The following is a 25,789-nucleotide window of genomic DNA, read 5'->3' as shown; positions in this document are numbered from 1 at the left end:
GGGTGGGAGTGAAGTGACCGGAGGGAGGGGGGTTGGTGGGGGAGAGGTGAGGACGGCGCCGCTCCTCGGCGGGTGGGAGTGAAGTGACCGGAGGGAGGAGGGTTGGTGGTGGGGGAGAGGTGAGGCCTGCGCGGTAGTGGCGTGACCGGAGGGTGGGGGGTTGGTGGTGGGGGAGAGGTGAGGCCTGCGCCAAGGAGCGGCGGGTGTGAGTGGGGGGTGAGGAGTGTGGGTTCGCCAAGTTGTTCTCCTTAGGTTCCAACTGCAAGTGAGATGGTCCATGCAATGTGAGGGGGGGTGGGTGGTGGGGGATGCGCCGTGGCCAATGACACAGTGGGAACACAGGGCCAATCACACAGGGGGAAGACATACACACACAAACATTATTTGAGACTTATAGATATAAGTTTATATATTTTTTTTTATTTAAAGGGAAATAAAAGAGGGAAGTTGGGGACGGAGAAAGGCGGCGGGATGGCGGGATAGCGCACACACGGATTCCTGCAACACAAAGAGATTCTATATCAGCCTTCTGTCCCTCACTTGCCCAAAGAGCTAACAGTTTAAAGCCTCAGACACAGCAGGTACCTGCTCGGCGATGGTATCTCTCTTCCTGCAGTACGTCCGCTCCTGATCATGTGATTCAGGGTCTGAAAGAAACAGCATTCCTTATAATCACTGCGTAAAGTGTTGTTAAAACGTAGTGGTACTGGGCCTGGTTCCAGAAGAGCCCAATTAAATAAGAGAATTTAAACGCCCAATTTGCAAACATTTTGTCCTATACTTTAAAAACAGTGTTGATTTTAAATAAAAAGCATTGGTACAGAACATCTCCAGGAACTTCACCCTTTAACCCAGGGGAGCGCAATCTTTTCCCCCTGCGCCCCCCTGCCAGCTGTACCCCTCTCCTATCGCCCCCCCCTCCTTACCTTGGCTCTAGCGTCATCACATCATGTTGCCATGGCAACGCGACGGCACATGTCCCCACGTTGCTATGGCGATGGATCACTAGAAGCCGTCTGAACCAAGGTAAGGAGAGGTTATAGAGGCCTTCGCTGCTTCCCCAGCATTTAATTTAAATGCTTTTGGGAAGCGCACGGGGCCTCTGTAACCCCCCGCAGAGAATCTCGCGCCCCCAGTTTGCGCACCCCTGCTTTAACCACTGTTTATAATAGGCGTTGCTTTGATTTAACCTGTTTACTCCCAGGGCAGCTCCTGCAGCTAAGTGAGAAGCAGCAGGTGTCTGTATAATGCTTTACAGGACCTTTGGGGTTTGAAGGGTTTAAACATGTTTATGAAATCCAGGTTTAGAGGAGAGAGGGATGTTTGGAATATGAGCTAGTGATATATTTAGTCTAAACTAGTAAATACAGGTGCAGTCCCACTTAAAGGTCTGTATTGAAAACTAATGTGGACGTTTTACTGTGAAATGAAAACCATTAATTTCGAGGTACCGCGAAAATAGAAGTTATTGGGGCTGTTATATGGAGCAGTAGAAGTTGTAAGTGTGTTTGGATAGGGCAGTGCTGATTCACAGCTGGTAAATGTGGGTCTATTTTCAGATGGGACATGAAGGACAAGTCAAAATGTGTAAGTGACTTCCCTCTCCTGACACTGACCTGGTCCTATATAAGGCTCTGCTTCCTGCAGTACTACCTGCCCCGTTCCCGTGATGTGAGGGGAACCGGGACCTGTGCAAGGAATCCGGGACCTGCAGGAAAACAGAGGAAAACTATAATACTTTCACCCAAATCGTTTACAATCTAGTGGTACTTTGTGATCCCAGGGTCCTGCAGAAGGGGGATAATACTGCAGCCAAAATAGCTTATAATCTATTTCTGAGCATCTCGGGCTGTAATGGGAGAAGCTATGACACTTCTACTCATCGAGTCCTCTTTAACACTTATATTTTCTTATATAAACACGGACGATGTACACAGCTCTGTAGATAGAATTTTGCAAGCACAATACCCTGAAGAGCTTACAATTTGGTGCCCGAGTCACGGAGGTAAAATAACTCACCCAATGTTTCCAAGAGCGAACACTTGGATTTCAATCAAGATTTCCCACTTCAGAGGCAGTGACAAGTGACATTACCACAAGCTATTCCTTTAGTACAGTATTTAATAAAATACAAACCTTTCAGTGAAACCCATTATTACATGTGGCAAAGTATAGGTACATATTACATAGTTACATAGTAGAGGAGGCTGAAAAAAGACATATGTCCATCAAATTCAACTGTGTAAAATTTAGACGACAGATACTTATCCGATATTTGTATTTATGATCCCGAGGAAACCCAGTGAAAGGGTAGAGGCATAAGCCCCCAGCGATGCTGACCAGGAAACGTCCATGTATAAATTCACAATATAAAGATATCTTCATTCCTTCCAAACATATCAGCTTAATAAGCCCAGAGATCCATGTTCCACAATCGCATAGGTCAAACAAAGCCACCATATAACAGCCAATAGCCTAATACAGGTATATCTTATATGGTTGTAGGTGGTAACCCAAAGCTTGATTGTAGTAAATCATATATTGTGTACAGCAACTAAAAGTTACTCACTTGTGATCACATGAAGATCCGGAAGCTGTCGGCGTGCTCCTACCACGAAGAAGCAAACAAGAGAAAATGGTAGATGGCGGTGCAGCTGCCTTGGAGGAAAATATGAACCAGAACTGCCGATATACTAAGTACAAAAATGTATTCGTGGTACATTAAAAACAGCAAAGTAACACTCTTACGCGTTTCGCATGGTCACCCACGTCTAAGAGTGTTACTTTGCTGTTTTTAATGTGCCACGAATACATTTTTGTACTTAGTATATCGGCAGTTCTGGTTCATATTTTCCTCCAAGACAGCCGCACCGCCATCTACCATTTTCTCATGATCCCGAGGAAGGCAAATAAAAAAATCTAAGTGAAAAAACCATATGCGGTCTCATAAGGGAAAAAATTAATTCCTTCCTGACTCCAATAATGACAATCAGATTTGTCCCTGGATCAACATCCTTCCCATGTTCACTTATTTGGTATATCCATGTATACAGTAACTTTCCTTTCTAAAAAGATGTCCAACCTTTAATTGTTAAGATATTTATTGTATCTGCCATCACAATCTCCATGGGTAATGAATTCCACATTTTAACTGCCCTTACTGTAAAGAACCCTTTCCTTTATTGCTGGTGAAATAAATCTAATTTAGCTTGCTTTTCCTCAAATAGTAAGTCCGATTTTCCGTCCCCTTTATTAATTTGGTGGCTCTTCGATGCACTTATTCTATTTCCATAATGTCTTTTTTATGGACTGGTGTCCAAAACTGTACTCCATATTCAAGGTGTGGTCTTACTAATGCTTTGTACAGTACAGTGGCATACATATGTTTATTTCCCTTACATCCATAACCTGTTAATGCAAGATACAATCTAATTTGGCTTTGGGCACTATTGCTAAACCTTTTGTCTACAAGTACTCCTAAACCTTTCTCCATCAAGGATTGACATAAATGGGGCAAAATTAAGTTGTAAATTGCCTGTTTGTTCTTGTTTCCCAAATGCATAACCTTACATTTATCTGTATTAAGCCTCATCTGCCATTTACCTGCCCAAATTTCCAGTCTATCCAAGTCCAGCTGGAGAGAAATTACATCCCGTCTGATTTAACTACATTACACAATTTACTTTGCTCTCCATGCTAACCTCAAGGTCCTTAATGAACAAGTCAAAAATCAGTACAGATTGCTGAGGTAGTCCTTTTACAACTTTAGCCCAACCAGAAAAGATTCCATTTATGACAACTCTCTGTTATCCATTCTTCAACCAGTTTTCAATCCAGGTGCAAATAATGTTACCAATTTCCTTTATTTTGTACACTAACCTCGTGTGCTACGATATCAAAACCCTTTGCAAAATCGAAATAGACCACACCAACTACATTACCCTGGTCTAAATTCCTACTTACCTCCTCAATGAAAATAATAAGGTTAAATGATCTGCCCTTTATAAATCTATGCTGACTATTACTAATAATGTTGTTATTCATTAGGTAATCCTGAATATTATCCTGTACTAAACCTTGAAGTAGATTCCCCACTATTGATGTCAGACTTACAGATCTGTAATTCCCCGGTTGTGATCTAGCCCCCATTTTTAAATATAGGCACCATTTCTGCTTTACGCCAATCTTGTGGTACTGAGCCTGTGGAAATGGAGTCCATGAATATTAAATGTAATGGTTTGGCCATTACTAAATTTAGCTCCTTACAAACTCTTGAGTGATGCCATCGGCGCCATGTTCTTGATTCACTTTTATTTTATGAAGCCGTCTATCAACTTCTTCCTCAATGAACAAATATGTTATATCTACTGCTCTTCAATTAAACTCTAACATCTCCTTCCCAGTGAATACTGAGTTTGTTCTTTGCCTCTGTCCTCCTCTTTCTTTTAGCTGTAGGAAACTTAGAAGCCTGATCAGTGCTGAGAATCACTGTGTAAGCCCGTGTGTAACTCCAGTGGTACATGTACTACAGGTTGGGAATCCCTGCTTTATCCCACAGATATTACAGTCTACTTCTGACAATGACTCCCTCCCCTGCAATCACATTGCAGACGTACCTTCTACATGATGACATGTGGCTTCCTGCAGTACTGACCGTCCTGTCCTGGGCTGACAAGGAACAGGATCTGTATGATGGGGAAAAAATGACACTATTTACTGTGGTGTTTATCTCTGTAATATGCAATCCATCAATGAGGTAAACTCATAATATGAGAGAGTGACCAACAATGCACTACACAAAGTGTATCCCCAAAACTATTGACTTGTAAACAATCTTATTTATTTTTTTCAACTTCATTTTTTTTTGTTTTTTTCACAAGGCATACAGACAGTTATACACTTTATTACATGAGCTCCCCTACCCAATTGTCTGGACCATGCCTCATGACACAGAAAACACTTAACACACATAACCAGGGAGGGTGGGGGAAGGAGGGAGTGAATTGCAATTTTTTTCTCTTCCTTTTGATCACAGATGAGCTGTGACATCTCCAGTCACCTTCCAGAGTCCCTGCCAACGTGTCTCCGGGTTCCCCAATTTCCCTTGCATGTATCCTAGAAGGGACAGTTTAATACTATGCCCTCCCTCTGGCCTTGAGCAAAGGAGAATGCACCTGATTCTATTATAGCCACGCGGTGGCATTGCTCACCCCTTGAATGTCTGTCTGTGCCAGCCATGGCAACCAAACCTTTTGGAAATATATGCCAGTGTCGTTAACCAAACTTGTTAACTTTTCCACCTGGCAGACAAACCAAATTCTGTTCCGAATCTTGTCGATAGATGGGATTGTATTTTGTTTCCACAGCGCCGTGATTTCACACCTCGTGGCCGTCGCAAAATGAGCAACTAATTTGTTTTCCGCTCTGGCTAGATCTTGTTCAGGTTTGTTAAACAGAAAGAGCATGGGGTTCATCTGAATTTCTAGGCCCAAAATACTCTGTAGCCAATTACGAATTTGCTCCCATAGTGGGGATATTTGAGAGCATTATTGAGGATATTCGAGAGAATTCAGGGCATTATTGAAAACCCTGCTCTCTGATTGGATAATGCCCGGAATTTTAACCAATCAGTAATGCCTGGAATTTTAGCAGCTTGCCAAGTGCAGTTTTCAATGTGTTTATTTCCAGTCAATCAGCTTTCAGAACAGCTGAGACAGGGCAGGGGATTGGTTAGAATGAAGTAACAGCTCTGAGACAGGGCAGGGGATTGGTCAGGAAGTATCAGCCACGGGTCGATTCCTCCCCCTCCCGAGCTGACTGAGATTTGCTGAGCAGATTCAGTTGAATTGGGGGGGGGGGGGGGGGGAGGGGGGGAGGAGTCTGCAAAGAAGTAAGTGGCTGTCTGCAGTTTTTTTGTGGCTGCAGTTTGTGTGTGAATGTGTCAGTAGCAGTGTGTGTGTGTGTGCTGTTCAGTTGTATATCTATGTAGAGGTGCTGTGTGTGTGTGTATAGAGCTCCAGTGTGTGTGTCAGTAGCAGTGTTTATGGGTGTAGCATGTGTGTGTAGCAGCAGTTTGTGTGTGTGTAGAGGTGCAGTGTTCTGTGTGTTTGTTGTGTGTGTAGAGGTGCTGTGTTGTGTATAGAGGTGCAGTGTTGTGTGTGTGTTTGTGTGTGTAGAGGTGCTGTGTTGTGAGTGTTGAGGAGATGCTGTGTTGTGTGTCTAGAGCTCCAGTGCGTGGGTGCTTGTGTGTGTAGAGCTGCTGTGTGTGTAGAGGTGCTGTGTTGTGTGTGTGTGTAGCAGCAGATTGTGTGTTTTGAGCTGCTGTGTGTGTCTGTAGAGGTGCTGTGTGTGTCTGTAGTGGTGCTGTGTGTGTGTGTGTGTGTGTGTGTATACACAGAGGGGGCGGCAGTGTGTGGATATAGATATCTGCAGTGTAAGAGTATATAGAGGTGGATTCATGTATTTACCATTTTATTTTAATAAAAAAATCTATTTAACTATACAAAAGTGTCTATTATTTATTAAATAAGCCTACATTTAGCCTATAATAGTAATAATCCCCGAAGAAGAGGGCAGTACTGGCCAATAATACCCTGCCTGGGTTAAAGTCTCTCGGCTTCGCCTCGGGCCTTCAACTCTTTCAGCCAGGGCATTATTGGCCAGTAATGCCCTCTTCTTCGGGGATTATTACTGTACTTAAATATAAGAGACAGATGCGAACAAGCCAACCAGAGGGCAAAAGTACTACATAGGGTTAGGCAAAAAGAGGGGGAAGGGGAACACAAAATGAATGAGTCCCCTAAAGAATTCACTAACTGCACACCTACATATTATAAAATCTAACTTTTAATAAATTTACTTAAAACATGTATTACCAAACGTAATGTACTATGTGTTTTTAAAAAATGAATTAAATATTCAATAACGTGCAACCCTGTCAAATGAATGTATGATTGTACAAACCCAAATGTAATATTCCTGGGTTTGTCAGGACAGTGGATGCTGAAAGTCAGGGTGTTAACCCCTCTGGAGTATATATGCAGACTGTAGGTAACCGTATCCTACTCAGTGAGCCTTTAACTGGTCAAAGACTCAGCAATCCTGCAATGATATATCTAGCAGCGAACACCTATGTGTTAAGTGCATATGCTTGAGAAGTGACGCTGACACAGACACAATCAATCCACAATACCCTCAGTATAGTTAGGCTGGAACTCGCAGTGCCATTGACATAGAGTTTCCCAGCAGAGAGGCTCAGATTGTGTATATATCATGTATTGTGTATAGCAGGAAGGCAGACTCACTGCCTGTTGTAATATTTATCAAGCTAATGCCGTCTGCATAGATAAAACCAGGAAACTTAAGACACTACATTAAAACAGCTCCAAGTAGGAGACTGACACAACTGCGCGTCCAACGCGCGTTTCCCTCCAGCAAAGGAGCTTCTTCAGGGACAAATTATTATTACTGGGGGAAAGGGGACTGAAACCTTTTATACCCCAGCAGTACCTTAATTGGTCATTAATGATTAACAGCTGTTGCACATACACAGTGCATCATAAACCTAAGTACATCTCCTAAACACACATATAGCCATAGTCAGCAATAAAGACAATTAACTACAAATTCTGATGATAAAGTGTCTTTTTATTATGTTTGTACAGTTGTTTTTAGTTCTTATAACTCACCTATATAATCGGTGTGTAGAGCGGCACTGCGCATGTGCAGGGTGTTAGTAAACGAAGCCAATCCCTCCTAGTCCTAGTGCGCATGCGTGGGCACTTTGAAAATATTTGCCAAGGTCCTAGTAGCGTAATGGAGGCATGCGCAGGGACTTAGAAGCTGCTGATCATCAGCCTTTCAGCTGCGCATGCCTGGGGACATAGTATTATACTTCTGCACTCACACTATCATCCTGCGCATGCGTGGGCAGTTAGAATTCCCCCTTCCTTGACACAGCGCCCCGCGCACGCGCAGGAACTGGGCAACTTTCCAATGGACCCGCTGGAACTCACTGAGCATGCGCCGGGACTCTGAAAGTTTCTCATCTTAAACAGCCAATCTCGCCTCGCATAGCGCATGCGTGAGGACTCTGAAATAAAAACAAATGTCCTATACTGCTAGCGGGTGTACGCTGAGGCAGTTGAGATTGTCAGATCGCCTTTGCATCGCGCATGCGCAGACAGGAGGAGAAGGTTACTTTTGTATACTGATTTAAGTGACATGATATTTATACCATGCCACAAGAATATAGGTACTGTATTTAACAGGGATAGAGAAGGAATGGCAGGACCTTAGTCCACTGTATGTTAAGAAGTGATTACTAGTGTATAGTTCTTTTTTTATATATATATATATATATATGGTCCCCCAGTGTTATTTCCTCCACAGTGTGTCACAATGTAATGTAGTGATAAAAATGAAAATAAAACAAATTTTAAGAAACAAATAAGTGTATATATGCGTGAAGTTATTTTCTGAACCAAGTTAGTTATACGCATATACACATGTACACAACGACCAAACACCACTATTGGGTGTTTAGAACTCTGGTATTAGTCAATAATATAATAAATGATATTAATAATCCTATAGTTTATATCAATACCTACAGCTGGGAACCAACAACATGAGCATGGAAACTAGCCTGGCTGTTGATGAAGTTATCGCATATGTAAATTGTATATTCACATCTAACCTACAGAAAAGATGATGAAGGATAAATATGAATATCAAGGTCCAAACAGGAAGCGCTCTCGGGTCAAATAAAGGGTGTGAAAGTAAACCCCTCATTGAGTCCATTGGGGCTCCTAGTCTTAAGTTTGTAGATCCATTCTGCTTCGATACGAAGCAGAGATTGGTCAATATTACCCCCTCTCATGGGACATTTCAACTGATAAATGCCCATGAACTTGATTACACTGATATCGCCGTTGTGATATTGTGTGACGTGTCTAGCGACCGAAGTCTCGGCAGAGTGCTTGATGGAATTAATGTGTTCTAGAACACGTCTGCGGAGTTGTCTTGTCGTTTTTCCAACGTATCTCTTGCCACAATTACATGTGACAAGATAGATAACGTTGGGAGTCCGACAGTTGATAAAGCTGTCCACACAGAATTGAGATGTACTGTCATGGTTTGGGAACACTTTGCCGACGTCAATATGTCTGCATGCTTAACACCCTTGACAGCGATACATGCCCTTCACAGGGCTCAGCCAAGTTGTAATTCTTGGACGCTGAAAGTGACTATTCACGAGTGAGTCTCGTAGATTCTTAGACCGTCTGCTGGTAATAGTGGGTTTAGAGCCTATAACCTTCACCAAGTCATCATCCGCTTGAAGGAGATGCCAATGTCTAGCGAAAATCTTTTTAATGGCCCTCCATCTTTTATTGTAGGTGCCTATGACTAATAATTTTGTCCTTAGATTTAACCTTGTTATTGGACAAAAGTGAACACCTATCACTATGTAGTGCCCGATGGTAAGCCTTATTCAGTGTCTTGATGTTATAGCCACGATTAAGAAACCTAGATCTAAGTTCTTTAGATTGATTTATGAATTCTTCAATGGTAGAGCAGTTCCGCCGAAGTCGGAGATATTGCCCTATAGGGATGCCTGTAATGAGGCTACTGGGGTGCTGGCTTTGAGCAAGCAGCAGACTGTTAGTCGCTGTGCTTTTTCTATAGACCTTGGTTTGAATATTACAATCAGAGTCCACATAGATGTTAAGGTCTAGAAATGTTATTGACGTGGTACTCAGCACAGTCGTGAGCCTCAAGTTGAGAGTATTGGTGTTTAGTTTCTCAACAAATTCATATAGAAGTTGGATAGGACCTTCCCATAGGAGCAAAATGTCATCTATGTACCTGATCCACATGGAAACGTGGTCAGTGTACATAGAGAGAGCCTCATTGAAAACATAGCTATGCTCCCACCAGCCCAGGTACAAGTTGGCATACGTGGGGGCGCAAGCTGTGCCCATAGCGGTACCCTGGGTCTGGTGGTAATACAGCCCATCAAAGACAAAGTAGTTATGTGTTAGAACATAATTAAGCAGTTCCAACACAAATGAGTTATGTCTGTTAAACCTACAGTCCCTGGTCGATAAAAAGTATTTTACAGCAGTGAGACCATTCTTGTGAACTATGGAGGTATATAATGACTCAACGTCTAAACTTACAAGAATGGTCTGTGATGTAACATGGATCCCATCAAGTCTCTTCAGTGTGTCTTTCGTATCTTGAACATACGATGGGAGACTAATAACGAAATCCCTTAGGACCTTGTCCAAGTAAATACTGCTGCCTTCGGACAAACAATTGTTGCCCGAAACTATTGGACGATCTGGAGGTGACTGTAACTTTTTACCACCAATAGTGGTGTTTGGTCGTTGTGTACATGTGTATATGCGTATAACTAACTTGGTTCAGAAAATAACTTCACGCATATATACACTTATTTGTTTCTTAAAATTTGTTTTATTTTCATTTTTATCACTACATTACATTGTGACACACTGTGGAGGAAATAACACTGGGGGACCATATATATATATATATATATATAAAAAAAGAACTATACACTAGTAATCACTTCTTAACATACAGTGGACTAAGGTCCTGCCATTCCTTCTCTATCCCTGTTAAATACAGTACCTATATTCTTGTGGCATGGTATAAATATCATGTCACTTAAATCAGTATACAAAAGTAACCTTCTCCTCCTGTCTGCGCATGCGCGATGCAAAGGCGATCTGACAATCTCAACTGCCTCAGCGTACACCCGCTAGCAGTATAGGACATTTGTTTTTATTTCAGAGTCCTCACGCATGCGCTATGCGAGGCGAGATTGGCTGTTTAAGATGAGAAACTTTCAGAGTCCCGGCGCATGCTCAGTGAGTTCCAGCGGGTCCATTGGAAAGTTGCCCAGTTCCTGCGCGTGCGCGGGGCGCTGTGTCAAGGAAGGGGGAATTCTAACTGCCCACGCATGCGCAGGACGATAGTGTGAGTGCAGAAGTATAATACTATGTCCCCAGGCATGCGCAGCTGAAAGGCTGATGATCAGCAGCTTCTAAGTCCCTGCGCATGCCTCCATTACGCTACTAGGACCTTGGCAAATATTTTCAAAGTGCCCACGCATGCGCACCAGGACTAGGAGGGATTGGCTTCGTTTACTAACACCCTGCACATGCGCAGTGCCGCTCTACACACCGATTATATAGGTGAGTTATAAGAACTAAAAACAACTGTACAAACATAATAAAAAGACACTTTATCATCAGAATTTGTAGTTAATTGTCTTTATTGCTGACTATGGCTATATGTGTGTTTAGGAGATGTACTTAGGTTTATGATGCACTGTGTATGTGCAACAGCTGTTAATCATTAATGACCAATTAAGGTACTGCTGGGGTATAAAAGGTTTCAGTCCCCTTTCCCCCAGTAATAATAATTTGTCCCTGAAGAAGCTCCTTTGCTGGAAGGAAACGCGCGTTGGACGCGCAGTTGTGTCAGTCTCCTGCTTGGAGCTGTTTTAATGTAGTGTCTTAAGTTTCCTGGTTTTATCTATGCAGACGGCATTAGTTTGATACATATTACAACAGGCAGTGAGTCTGCCTTCCTGCTATACACAATACATGATATATACACAATCTGAGCCTCTCTGCTGGGAAACTCTATGTCAATGGCACTGCGAGTTCCAGCCTAACTATACTGAGGGTATTGTGGATTGATTGTGTCTGTGTCAGCGACACTTCTCAAGCATATGCACTTACAGTAACACATAGGTGTTCGCTGCTAGATATATCATTGCAGGATTGCTGAGTCTTTGACCAGTTAAAGGCTCACTGAGTAGGATACGGTTACCTACAGTCTGCATATATACTCCAGAGGGGTTAACACCCTGACTTTCAGCATCCACTGTCCTGACAAACCCAGGAATATTGCATTTGGGTTTGTACAATCATACATTCATTTGACAGGGTTGCACGTTATTGAATATTTAATTCATTTTTTAAAAACACATAGTACATTACGTTTGGTAATACATGTTTTAAGTAAATTTATTAAAAGTTAGATTTTATAATATGTAGGTGTGCAGTTAGTGAATTCTTTAGGGGCCTCATTCATTTTGTTTTCCCCTTCCCCCTCTTTTTGCCTGATTCACTTTTCAGTTCACAGTTTGCACCCACATTTACAATTACCATTATTATTATATACCTTCTCACTTTACTCAATTAGTGTGGCCCTGTGATCACTCCCCAACCCTCCCCTTGTTTTCTACATAGGGTTATCCTACTTTTCCTCAGCAGCTCTTGTTTTGGGAGCCCACGATTCTGCAGTCAGCTGGGAAGCTTTCAATCAGTTTTAGACCTAAACCGGCTTTCTCGCTGCTCTATTCCCGCGAGATTTGAGATGTAGCAGTGAGCAGCATATCGTGAGCAGAAGCACAGAGGGACTGCACTGAGGCGTGCACTGTGCGCACAAACACCGGCCCCCCAGTCACTCAGGGCCGAGTACATGCGTTGGCGCACATTCAGCAGCCGCGCTGTACTGCAAGATTCCACACACTCAAAAACATTGTGTGTGGAACTTGTGACAGAGCCGTGGCCACGCCCCCCACCGGCGGTTCAGCCAATGAGGGCGAACCAGCTGCGTGAGGTCATGGCCACACCCCCGCAAAAACACGAACATGCTCCCTCCTGTCGCAACCTCTCCCTCTCTCCTGAGACCGCAGATCGCGGTTAGCGCTGTGCACGCGCCGCCCCCCCCCCCCCCGCCGGGCGCACGTGTCATAGTCATGACTAGGACCGCAGCCTTTGGCTTGTGAAGACAACCGCTCCAGCCTGAGAGGGGAGACGATCGATCCGGTAGCCCATTGAGGGTAACACCAGCCTGGGATTTGCAGACCGTCTGACGAGGCCAATCATCCTGCAGTAGACGCGCCATGAACGAGAGGGGATGCTCTCAAACACTATCCACTGCCTTCTACCACTTCCTATCTACTATCAGCTAAATATCACCTGTTTTGTCTGTGAAGCTTCCACTTAGTTTATTTTTTTCCCGTATTTTTGTTTCGCCATATGGTTGCTATTATCTTCTCATTAACATGGGGTTGTCTTTGCTAGCAGTATTGCACTATGTATGCTTTTTCTTAGTTTTTCATGCACATGTTGAATTAATATCATCAACACCATCGGATTCCACAAGGACCCTGTGCCATACATCAATTTATGGTTGTAAATTTATTATTACTCGTTAGGAATTTTTGTTGAATCTATTTTAATTCAAGTACACTTAGGCGCCACATTTATTTGTGTTTTATATGTTGGAATAATATACATAACAGAACTCAACTTTTACTAGTAGTGAGCAGGATCCGGTTTTCTTACCAGCCCTCCTTTACCATATATGACTTGGACCTATAATTGCAGAAACTTCCAGCAATGCAATCCCTTAACTATAGACTGCTACTAACTTCAGGGGACATACGCACCCCTATACCTAAGCATAATGACTGTGGCAGGGGAAAGCAATGCTCCTCTCAAGAGTCTTGATAGTGATCTACCTCACGTCCCTAAATCAGAGTGTCATTCTCTTGCTCTTCTGTGAGCTTGCCCGTTTCCCATCAGTTCAAGACAGGCAAAATCTCTCTGGGGTTGTCAGGGGAAACGGGTCAAGAATTACAGCCAGGAGCACTATAGTTACTGGGCCAGTCCCGGTCAGGACGGCCACCTTCTACTGAAGCCCAACCCGGAGAAAATTACTCGGTGCGACGTGGTGCAGCGGCGCCTCCTGGCACCCTGCTGGAAAACCCCTTCCAACTGCAGTGAACATGGCTGGAGGCGCCAAATGACACCGCGTTGCCAAGACAACGGGACATCATGGCGCTACGTCACGTCGCCACAAAATGTCGCATAAACGGCATAATATAATAAAAAGGAGTGAGACAGGTTTTAAAGAAGTGATGCACATTATTTATCACGTGCAAATATGGCAAATGACATTTTATATCGCTACAGTTATGAGCTATATATGTAATATTGCTAAACAAAGATCAAGGTGTCATTTTTCTAACTCCCAGTGGCATGATCGGTAAGAAGATTACTAGAGTAAATTATAGTACATTATGTGGCGCATATATAGTCTTCGTGCACTGAAATGTTGACATGGTAATATGCAGCGGTGTTATATATCAGTATGAAGCAGTAGCACCTGTATGCAGAAATTAATCTGTCTTGAAAAAGATTTACACAAAATGGCTGCTGTGACAATCTCCTCACCAACTGTCATTTTGGCTCCACCCCTTATTTTCATTTGACCAATCAGGTTTAGCTGAATCAGTGTGGAGTTGGGCTACATTTATTACTCGGGCATTGCAGTTGTGGTCTTGTTTTAAAGCACATGGATTAATGCAACTTCATGCCTGACAGGGTGAGGAAGGGACACAGCAGGGATTGCATACACAAGCTTTGTTTAATCTCATTACAATATGGTCAGGCCAGGGTCCCATGGTTTAAGCTGTGCAGCAGGAGTTGTAGCTGGCAGGATTGCAGCACAATGCTGCCATAAACTGATGTACACAGATGCCACGGGTGTTAAAATGTCTGTGTGATCTGTGGGATCATCTTTTGTGTTTCAATTTGAGGTCCTGCATATTCCATCCCTCAATGAGCAGACACTTAACTTTTTCGTTTCAACATCTCCGCAGTCCAAGCTGCCGTTTAACATAAAAAAATAAATCAAAAAGTATATATTTCCCCCGTTAATATGTGCATCAATACAATCCACACCATGATAAATAATTAGCTAAGTTTACGATCGATCCGTTCTCCTGTGATCGTTTGGCGAGGATGTGGCTCAGGGGTTCACTAAATGGCTGTCGGTACAATTATGTGACTAGGTAGTCACTAGATACAATTGATACACTGTTAGAGACATGGCAGGGCTCAAAAAGGGAAGTGCCAGAGCCTGTTTCAGAAGAAGGGGATGTGACTTTGTAAATGGTCGCTATAGAAAAAAAAATGCTTGTTACATTAGAATACATTCAAAATGTCATTTAGAGTTATTTGAAAAAAATGCTACAAGTATTTTCCCATAGTACAAAACTGATTTAAAAAAACACACATGCAAAATATTGCTTGGTCTGTAGCTTTAATAAGGTCGCTCACAGAAAAAGCAGCGGCAGTGTTATAGCGCTAAATTGCTCAGAATGTATTGCTTATGACTTTTTATGCATATGTAACACCCCTATCCCCCCAAGGGAGATCAGTTTGGTAATGGGGGTTACTGGTTCTGTGGTGCTAACCTGTGTGGGGACACAGGAGGCCTAAGCATCCACTCATAGGGGGCTTGGGGTGCAATGTGCAGCGCCTCCACCTGTGAGGATCCCGCCACAGACGAGATGACCCATCACAGGAACCTATATATCTATACCGTGAATAAGCACTCTCACAGCAGTGTAACCAATAGAAGACTTTACCAGCAGGGTCCCACATAAGGCCTCGCTCAGACAGGCTGCTACACGGACGTGCGTCCGCGAGCCTCTGTCTGCTGAGCGATGTGTGAACATCCCCAGCAGACAGAATGACGCGATTAGGGGTGTAACTTGAGAGAGAAAAAAAAGTGTGTGAGTTTCTGATTGGCTGGAGAAGTGCACGTGACGCGGCTGTCGCTTGAAATTTCAACTTCAGTTGAAAGCTTGAGCTACAGCCGCGAAAACGCAGCACTTCCCCGCCGGGGGTCGTTTTCTGTTTGAAAACTCCAACAGAACACAGCGAATGAGCGGGGAACGTGCGCGCGCACGTCGCATCGCGTTCTGTCTGAGCTCAGCCTTACACATATGCATAATAACAGCAGTAATACCAACACAGCAACAATAACAGCAGTAATACAAACACAGCATTAAAAACAGCAGTAATACCAACACCCTCCCCTCTTACAGTTGTGTGCAGCTCTATCCCCAATATCCCTGGGGTTGTATATGTCCGCCCAAGGTCACAGGGGGTTGTGTGTGAGGTAGCGCTACCCCCCTGATGTCGTTAGTGCAGTGTGGGTACCGTCCTTTTAAATACTTAACCAGCAATAGCCTCCCCCTTAGGAGACTGGCATCCGTGGTGTCCCACGATGTGGGGCCTCCAAATAAACTCCCCTCGCTCCTTAACACCGGCAGCCACTCACGTGATCTCTGGGCCTGAGGAGTTCCTTCCTGAAGTCTGCTCCGCTCTGCAGCTGCTATCACTACAGTGAAGGGTCCCTAATTTATGGGCAGCCCTACAACACTCAAGACTACCATGGCTGGGGTCTAACTGGGCCCTCTGGGGAAACCACTAATCTAATCCCAGGCGGCCTCACTGGCTCCCAGGACACTCCTAGCACCTCACGTGCTCTGGCAGCACGGACTGCACATGTCACAGTCCCAGTGTATCATCCCCTGCCTCCTCAGTCAGCCTGAGGAGCTGTGTAACGCCCCTAGTGGTGAGAAGGAATACCCTGCTCCACATAATATACAAATACAATTTTATTGAATAAAAGGTTCTTGGTGAACAAAGGGACTTGGTAAATCTATTCTTGAGGGGAAGCCCTATGCTAAGAGCTTGTGATATAATTACAAGAAGGTGTGTATATTAAAGTGCTTAAAGTGATGGTGTTGCGACTACCTATTTGCCCAAGATTTGGCAGCCATTTTGTTTACCCTAGAGGGAGATTTAAAGCCGGTAACTTAACCAGTAATTATCTCAAGAAGCAAGGGGTCCCCAGAATTGAAAATAGAGGGGTTCAGCCGTGGATTATCTTGCTTCTCACCATATTAAACAGCAGTCCAATCTTAAAATATGTATTATACATGCGTCTCCCAGGGCATTAGTCAGGGTATGTGATCTGAGACACTAACAGAGCATCTGTGTCACCATCTTTAATGACTCCTTCCTCCTCTCTTCCCTCACATACTGCTATCACTTTTAGATCTCATAAATTCTGCACTATTTTATCATCTGATTCCATTTATCATCAGGAGGATGAGAGGTTAGAGCAGGTAGATACTCACGCTTCATATTCCTCTATTGTGGCCAGAGGTGTTTTTTTAATGATTCTCTTGCCTCTTGGAACGCTGTAACAAGATATACAGAAGCTCAGAATGAGATTAGTGCCACCTTTATATGATAAGAGCGGTCCTCACTTACAGAATCCTGGGAGTCAGAACAAGCTCAGATTCACTTCCAGGATTTCCATGCTTAAGACATTTTATCACACAAAAGCAACGTGACACTAAGGTGACTATTAATGTATAGATACCAACAGGACTGGCTGTTTCTGAATGGTAACTGTTGGGAAAAGGTGACAAAGTGAGAGATATAACTGGGGAAGGGGTCACTCTGTGTTAGTCTGCTCTGTGTTAGTCTGACCATGGGGGGGGTCTCTCTGTGACAGCCTGTACAGGGGGAGGGGTCTCTCTGTAACATTTGTGCAGGGGGAGGGGTCTCTATGTAACATCCTGTGCAGGGGGAGGGGTCTCTATGTAACAGTCGGTGCAGGGGGAGGGGTCTCTATGTAACAGTCTGTGCAGGGGGAGGGGTCTCTATGTAACAGTCTGTGCAGGGGGAGGGGTCTCTATGTAACAGTCTGTGCAGGGGGAGGGGTCTCTATGTAACAATCTGTGCGGGGGAAACAGTCTGTGCAGGGGGAGGGGTCTCTCTGTAACAGTCGGTGCAGGGGGAGGGGTCTCTATGTAACAGTCTCTACAGGGGGAGGGGTCTCTATGTAACAGCCTGTGCAGGGGGTGGGGTCTCTATGTAACAGTCTCTACAGGGGGAGGGGTCTCTCTGTAACAGTCGGTGCAGGGGGAGGGGTCTCTATGTAACAGCCTGTGCAGGGGGAGGGGTCTCTATGTAACAGCCTGTGCAGGGGGAGGGGTCTCTATGTAACAGTCTGTGCAGGGGGAGGGGTCTCTCTGTAACAGTCGGTGCAGGGGGAGGGGTCTCTATGTAACAGTCTCTACGGGGGGAGGGGTCTCTCTGTAACAGTCGGTGCAGGGGGAGGGGTCTCTATGTAACAGTCTCTACAGGGGGAGGGGTCTCTATGTAACAGTCTGTGCAGGGGGAGGGGTCTCTATGTAACAGCCTGTGCAGGGGGAGGGGTCTCTATGTAACAGCCTGTGCAGGGGGAGGGGTCTCTATGTAACAGCCTGTGCAGGGGGAGGGGTCTCTATGTAACAGTCTGTGCAGGGGGAGGGGTCTCTCTGTAACAGTCGGTGCAGGGGGAGGGGTCTCTATGTAACAGTCTGTGCAGGGGGAGGGGTCTCTATGTAACAGTCAGTGTAGGGGGAGGGGTCTCTATGTAACAGTGTGTGAAGGGGAAAGTGTTGCTGTAACAGTCCGTTCAGTCTCTTATGTTTAGGGTCTGTCTACGTGTCACTTTAACGGTCACTCTCCCCCCTCTCAATCACATTGGCTGCTGGATTATAACTGAAAAGATGAAAGAAAATACATTTGTAGGAATTATAATGAAATAAAACACACTTCCTTTAACCCTTACGTAGGTCAATTTACAGAGTTTCTCGTATATTTCAATAGAGACACTATGTCGAACTGTAGACATGAACCAATCCATATAACTCCTCCTATTAATTAATATAACTGCACTCTATAACTCCTCCTATTGCACCATATAACCACTCACTATACTGTAACTCGTATTGCTCCATATAACCGCTTTCTATAGCTCCTCCTATTGCTTCATATAACCACTTCCTATCATTTCTACTATTGCTCTATATAACCGCTTCCTATTACTCCTCATATTGCTTCATATAACAAGATCCCTATGATTTTTTGTCCTATTGCTCAATATAACTGCCCCCATTAACTTCCCTATTGCTCCAGAGAACCACTACCTATAACTTCTTCTATTGCTCCTCCTATTGCTTCATATACCCCCTCCCTAAAACTTCCCCTATGGCTCCATATAGCCACAAAGAGTGTAACATTGCAAGATTATGTAGTCAAGATCAACACCGTACCAAGTATTCTACCCCGCACAGATTTGCCATCTCCATGCAAGGTTGTTACAGGCGATCGTACACTAAATAAATACATTTTAAATATAGTGTACGTGAGCAGGGGGTCTCCTGTGCTGAACCACATTGGTTTCAGGTCCGAGGACCCCCTACTTCAGGAGATACAGGCCGCGTTATGGGGTGCCGGTATCCCAGCAGTTCCCTCTCTTCTCTGGATTGATATTAGTCACATCACTTTCAGCTCTGGCAAGAAATCAGCCCCATAATTTATATTAGTAATTCTAATATTCTGGCTCTACTTTGTCATTTTTATGGCCTTATTTTAGTAGCTTAATCAATTCTATTATGTGCTTTTTGTTACACAATTATCTGTTTACTTGTGCCAGTGACTATTTTATTTACTTAGTATGGGACTTTTAGTTTCAGCTAGAACTTAATAGGTTAACATTTCTCTTGTCAATTACGGGTTGCCAGGCAACCCACTGGCTATAAGTACACAGATCCTTTGTCCGTTTATTATCAGCCCTTTGAGAAAGTCGCCCTCTGGTGACGAAACGCGTCAGGGAATCCGATTGCGCCACATTAGATTCTTTAAATGCTACATAGATGATTTACTTTTTATCTGGGAGGGTGACACATATTCTTTGCAGCAATTAATCACTACCCTTAATATCAATGATTATAATCTGTTTTTTACACATGAACACAATATTAATCACATTTTCTATTTAGACCTCATGCTATATGTAGATTTGGATGGCAATATTCAAACTGATGTGTACAGAAAGCCGAACTCCAGAAACTCGTTGCTTATGGCATCAAGTAATCATGCAACATCTTTAAAAAGGGGGATACCCAAGGGCCAACTTCTTTGCCTGCGGAGACTATGTTCAACGGAAGAAAGTTTCCAAAGACAGGCAAAAGAACTATTAAAAAGATTTAGGGCCAGAGGATATAATGAGCTTGTTCTCCAAGAATCATTGGAAACAGTTAAATCAATGAACTTGTGTCTAAAATCACAAAGGGGAGACAGCAAAATATGGACAAAAACTATTTAAGGCACATTCAGGCACCCATGTTTATTACACAGTAAAGTAGACAGTCACAGGCAGTGAGATCAATTGTTACTAAGCATTGGGACACACTCAAATTGGACATAGATCTGAGGTCAATAGTTCAAGAATCACCCAAATTTGTTTTTAGGAAGGCCAAATCTTTGACCTCTTCTCTTTCCCCAAGTTTATATAGCTCCCAAACACAACAGGGGGGCATAAGAAGTATACCTAAGGAATTCTATAAGTGTGGATTTTGTACCATGTGTTCATATGCCATACCCATTAAAATGGTTAACTGTATTAAACCTAATCGACAGAGGAGAATTAAAACATTCATCAACTGCAAAACCAGTTATGTGATATACATCTTACACTGTGGCTGCAGCCAATCATATATAGGCAGGACCATCAGGCCCCTCAAAAAGAGAATTAGCGAGCATGTTCGCCTTATCAAGAAGGGAGACCTTCTACATCTGGTCTCGCAACATTTTTCCAAATGTCCATTAGGGGGGCATCCAGAATTTGTCATTCTCAGGAGTTGAGCATGTTTCAGCACTGATCCGTGGTGGGGACAGGCTGAGCATGCTCAACCAACAAGAAATGTTCTGGATTTACAGCATGGATTCTTTATACCCAACTGGCTTAAATGTAGATTTGGAGTTAAAACATTTTCTTTAGTGGTATAGGTTTTTAAGCTATGATTATGACTCTGCATTCTTCATCCATATACACGCATACTAGCCGGGTGGGCACTGACATGTACATTATTTGTATAGTCTTGGTTAACTCAGCCTTTATATAAATGATAATGAGCATGTCTCAATTATTGTATGTATACATTCTATGGGGGCTATGCACTAAGCTCCGAGCTTTCGCGCTGGCCTGAAAAAAATTAGCACGTCCGATAAAAAATGAAGCCAGCGGCGCGATTCACTAAGGCCCTCAGTCCATTTTCTATCGGACGTGCCCAAAACTGGCTTATCGTGCGTGCTATGTATTTCCCCCCTACTAGCGCACCGAAACTTCCCGTACGCTAGCTGATAGAAAAAAAAGCCGCATGTAACATTTGCATGGAGATTTGCCATCTACATGAATGGCTGTTACAGGCGATCGTAAACTAAATAAATACATTTTAATTATAGTGTACATGAGCAGGGGGTCTCCTGAGCTGAACCGCATTGGTTTCAGGTCCGAGGACCCCCTACTTCAGGAGATACAGGCCGCGTTATGGGGTGCCGGTATCCCAGCAGTTCCCTCTCTTCTCTGGATTGATATTACTCACGGCACTTTCAGCTCAGGCTGTAATTCTTCCTCTTCAGACCTGGAAAGAAATCAGCCCCATAATTTATATTAGTAATTCTAATTTTCTGGTTCTACTTTGTCATTTTTATGGCCTTATTTTAGTAGCTTAATCAATTCTATTATGTGCTTTTTGTTACACAATTATCTGTTTACTTGTGCCAGTGACTATTTTATTTACTTAGTATGGGACTTTTAGTTTCAGCTAGAACTTAATAGGTTAACATTTCTCTTGTCAATTACGGGTTGCCAGGCAACCCACTGGCTATAAGTACACAGATCCTTTGTCCATTTATTATCAGCCCTTTGAGAAAGTCGCCCTCTGGTGACGAAACGCGTCAGGGAATCCGATTGCGCCATTACGTCATCGCGACGCTGCGCACCCGCACGAGGCTGCACTGAGCGCGAGACTACATTGCGGCCATTCAAGTTTGAGAGGCGATCTCTGGGACTTTCATAGACGGATTTTCTGTCGGCGAATTACACCTCTGGCCTCCTGCGAGCAGTACCATCTCCACGCAGCCCTCGGGGAGCTTTCATTTGCGGACGTTTGCAGTTCAGAGACCGGATGGTGGTGATTTATTCACAAATTGCTTTATTGATTGTTACTCTTGTGAGTGCATTTCTTCCCCCCCCCTCCCTTCCCCTCCTTTTTAACATCAAATGTACCATTTTACGCTATGGGGCGTGCGCTCTCTCTTCTTTTTCTCATAAATAAATATATATATATATACATACACATACACACACACACACACACACACACACATATATTATATATACTTCTCTCTCCCAGGGCATTACAGAGTCAGGTTGTGTGATCTGGGACACTAACAGGGCATCTGTGTCACCATCTTTAATGACTCCTTCCTCCTCTCTTTCCTCACATACTGCTATCAACTTTTAGATCTCATATTCTCTGCACTATTTTATCATCTGATCCCATTTATCATCAGGAGGATGAGAGGTTAGAGCAGGTAGATACTCACTCTTCATTTTCCCCTACTGTGGCTAAAGCAGTTTTCTTTGCCACTCTTCTCCCTATTATAACCCTGTAACAAGATACACAGAAGCTCAGAATGAGATTAGTGCCACCTTTACAGTATATGATAAGAGCGGTCCTCACTTACAGAATCCTGGAAGTCAGAACAAGCTCAGATTCACCCCCAGGATTTCCATGCTTAAGACACTTTATCAAACAAAAGCAACGTGACACTAAGGTGACTATTAATGTATATGTAGCGGTCATGTAAAATGGCTACAGTCATCTCTCCTGCTGACAGTAAGGACTGGTAAGTTGTGGGCATGCCAGCAGTAATCATGGAGGTTTGCCCTCACACCCTGGTGAGGTGCCCTGTGTAAGGATGGGAGTGGTCACAGACTCTGACTCCCTGGTTGGTGATGTCAGAGTTGTGTCAGCCCCCAGAGTGTACATAAGGCACGGCACTGTGTCTAAAAGTTAGTTCTGCTAAGTGGAGGAGGAGTTCTAGTCAGATAAGAGTTCTAGTTCAAATACAAGTTCAGTTATGATCTAGTAGCTGAAGCAGGAGTCTGTGTCCAGGGACCTGGCACAGAATAAAGACATCCCGGCTGGGATAGGGAATCCCTAATCAAGGAGACAATACCTTTTAAAGGGAAGTACGGGCACAATGGAAGGCTAGTTACACCCCATTGTGGAGGGCAGCATGGCCCACCGTACAATAAAGATGATGCTGATAACAGAAACCCTCGTGTGTAAGAGTGAAGTGATTGCACAAGGGGCTGCACCACTGAGGAGTTCCTCACCAGGACTATCCCCAAGTGACCGAAGGGACCCTGATGAGGTGGAGGCGCTGCACTGGACCTAGGTAGGACTCAAGCACACTACCTCAGCTGTCTGTCTGGACGGGTCCTCCCCACACACCATCATGCGGGAGATTCAGGAGTCCTGTAGCCAACAGGTGCACCACCAGACACTACACACTGTAATGGGGGACTGGTTAGACCACAGGGGGCCAATGTGAGATTGGGTGGGTCAGGCCGGTTCACAAAACCCGTTACATATAGATACCAACAGGACTGGCTGTTTTTGAATGGTAACTGTTGGGAAAATGTGACAAAGTGAGAGATATAACAGGGGAAGGGGTCTCTCTGTATTAGTCTGCTCTGTGATAGTTTGGCCATGGGGTGGGGTCTCTGTGACAGCCTGTGCAGGGGGAGGGGGTATCTCTGTAACAGTCAGAGGGCCTCTCAATGTTTAGGGTCTGTCTCTGTGTCACTTTCTCGGTCACTCTCCCCCCTCTCAATCACCTTATTCCTTGTGGCCATGGGGTTATCACTGAAAAGATGAAAGAAAATACATTTGTAGGAATTATAATGAAATAAAACACACTTCCTTTAACCCTTACGTAGGTCAATTTACAGAGTTTCTCGTATGTTTCTATAGAGACACTATGTCGAACTGTAGACATGAACCAATCCATATAGCTCCTCCTATTAATTAATATAACTGCACCATATAACCACTCCCTATACTGTAACTCCTATTGCTTTATAGAACCGCTTCCTATAGCTTCTCCTATTGCTCCATATAACGGCTTCCTATAGCTCCTCCTATTGCTTCATATAACCGTTTCCTATAATTTCTACTATTGCTCCATATAACATCTGCCTATTACTCCTCATATTGCTTCATATATCAGGATCCCTATAATTTTTTGTCCTTTTGCTCAATACATCTGCCCCCATTAACTTCCCCTATTGCTCCAGAGAACCACTACCTATAACTTCTTCTATTGCTCCATATACCCCCCTTCCTAAAACTTCCCCTATGGCTCCATATAGCCACAAAGAGTGTAACATTACAAGATTATGGAGTCAAGATCAACAACGTACCAAGTATTCTACCCCGCACCCCAGTTTGCCTTAATGATATATACCAGGTGACTGTTTGCCCTGTTTTATGGAGATGCCAAAGTTTCCCCAAAAGTACCATTATTAATCCCAATTCTGGTTCAGAAGTTATACATTTCTAATCCTGGTGTTAATGAATTTCCAACTTGTTCCATAACTATATCTGCATGTAAGAGCTGCCACCCTCTCTCTTCTCCCCTTTGCCTCCAAGCTACTTGAGCGACTGGTACACAGACTCACTTTCTCTCCTCCAACGCCTTGCTTGACTCTTTACAATCTAGTTTCCGTCCTCTACACTCAGACAGCACTAACAAAAGTGACCAATGACCTACTCCCAGCTAAATGTAAGGGTCATTTCTCCATACTTATTCTCCTGGATCTGTCTACTGCCTTCCACACTGTCGCTCACCCCTTCTCTTAAACATTCTCCACTCCATTGGCCTCCGTGACGCAGCCTTCTCCTGGCTCACGTTCTACCTTTCCAATGCTCCTTCTGTGTTTCCTTCTCTGGATTCTCCTCCTCTACACTCCCTCTTTTTATTGGAGTCCCACAAGGCTCTGACCTTGGCCCTCTGCTCTTCTCACTCTAAACCTCTTTTATTGGTGAACTAATACAATCTTTTTGCTATCAGTATTATCTTTATGCCAATGACAACCAAATCTATCTCTCCTCCCCTGACGAATCCCCCTATCTTCTGTCCCGTGCCACCAACTGTCTCTCTGCCATCTCCTCCTGGATTTCTCACCCCGACCTGAATCTTAACATGTCAAACAGTATTAATATTCTTTCCCCCTTCCACTGCCACCACTACACCAACACTCTCCCTCACTGTCAACAACACCCCAAGCCCACTGTTTAGGGGTCATCTTTGGCTCTGATCTCTCCATCATTCTTCACATTCAGTCCCTCACGGAGTCCTCCTGTCTCCACCTCCGAAATATCGCTAAAATACGCCCTTTTCTAACTCATGATGCAACTACAATCCTAATCCACCCTCTCATCCTGTCCCACCTCGATTACTGCCACCTTCTCGTAGTTGGCATTCCCCTTGTCCGCCTCTCAACTCCAATCCATCCAAAATGCTGATGCTAGACTCACCGAACACCACAAAGAACCTTTGCATAGCAATCGTGAATATATGTAAATGTATGTTGGGAGGCGCTCAATAGGGATATGCTCAAAGGACAGAAACCTTAGGAAGAGAGAGAAATCCCTAGAGTTGGCACAGGGCTCCCAGGCTGATTAGGGAGTTATCTTATCACTTAAGTTGTAATATGTAGTTTAAATGAATTGATCAATGAATGCATCAGTTTTTTAACATGTATATCACAATTTGCTGCCTTATTGTCTATTTTGAACGACATATTAAAAGTTAAGTGATAAACTAACCCACTAATCACCCTGCTGCCTGGGAGCCCTGTGCCAATTCTAGGGATTTCTCACTATTCCTAAAGTTTTCGCTAGACTCATCTACCTCACTCGCCGCTCCACTACGCATATCCCTACACTGACTTCCCATACCGTAGCCTC

At 43.8% G+C, this 25,789-nt stretch overlaps 1 protein-coding gene across 2 annotated transcripts; it reads right to left on the bottom strand.

Annotated features, from left to right (window-relative positions):
• Positions 1–400: 400 nt before the first annotated feature.
• Positions 401–25,256, bottom strand: LOC142493767 (uncharacterized). Of its 2 annotated transcripts, XM_075598326.1 has the most exons (8): positions 23,656–25,256; positions 22,356–22,418; positions 21,350–21,388; positions 17,045–17,107; positions 4,617–4,685; positions 1,617–1,708; positions 586–647; positions 401–498 (listed from the first exon to the last, which is right to left on the bottom strand). In XM_075598326.1, the coding sequence occupies exons 1-8, from the start codon at positions 23,826–23,828 to the stop codon at positions 424–426; spliced, it is 636 nt and encodes a 211-aa protein (XP_075454441.1). In that variant the 5' UTR covers positions 23,829–25,256; the 3' UTR covers positions 401–423. The 2 variants fall into 2 exon arrangements, with proteins under 2 accessions (XP_075454441.1, XP_075454442.1); XM_075598327.1 differs by lacking the exon at positions 17,045–17,107.
• Between the last annotated feature and the right edge of the window lie 533 nt (positions 25,257–25,789).

Source organism: Ascaphus truei, chromosome 4, assembly GCF_040206685.1.
Source record: "Ascaphus truei isolate aAscTru1 chromosome 4, aAscTru1.hap1, whole genome shotgun sequence".
Taxonomy (NCBI): Eukaryota; Metazoa; Chordata; class Amphibia; order Anura; family Ascaphidae; genus Ascaphus; species Ascaphus truei.
This window is presented reverse-complemented; position numbering and strand designations above follow the sequence as displayed.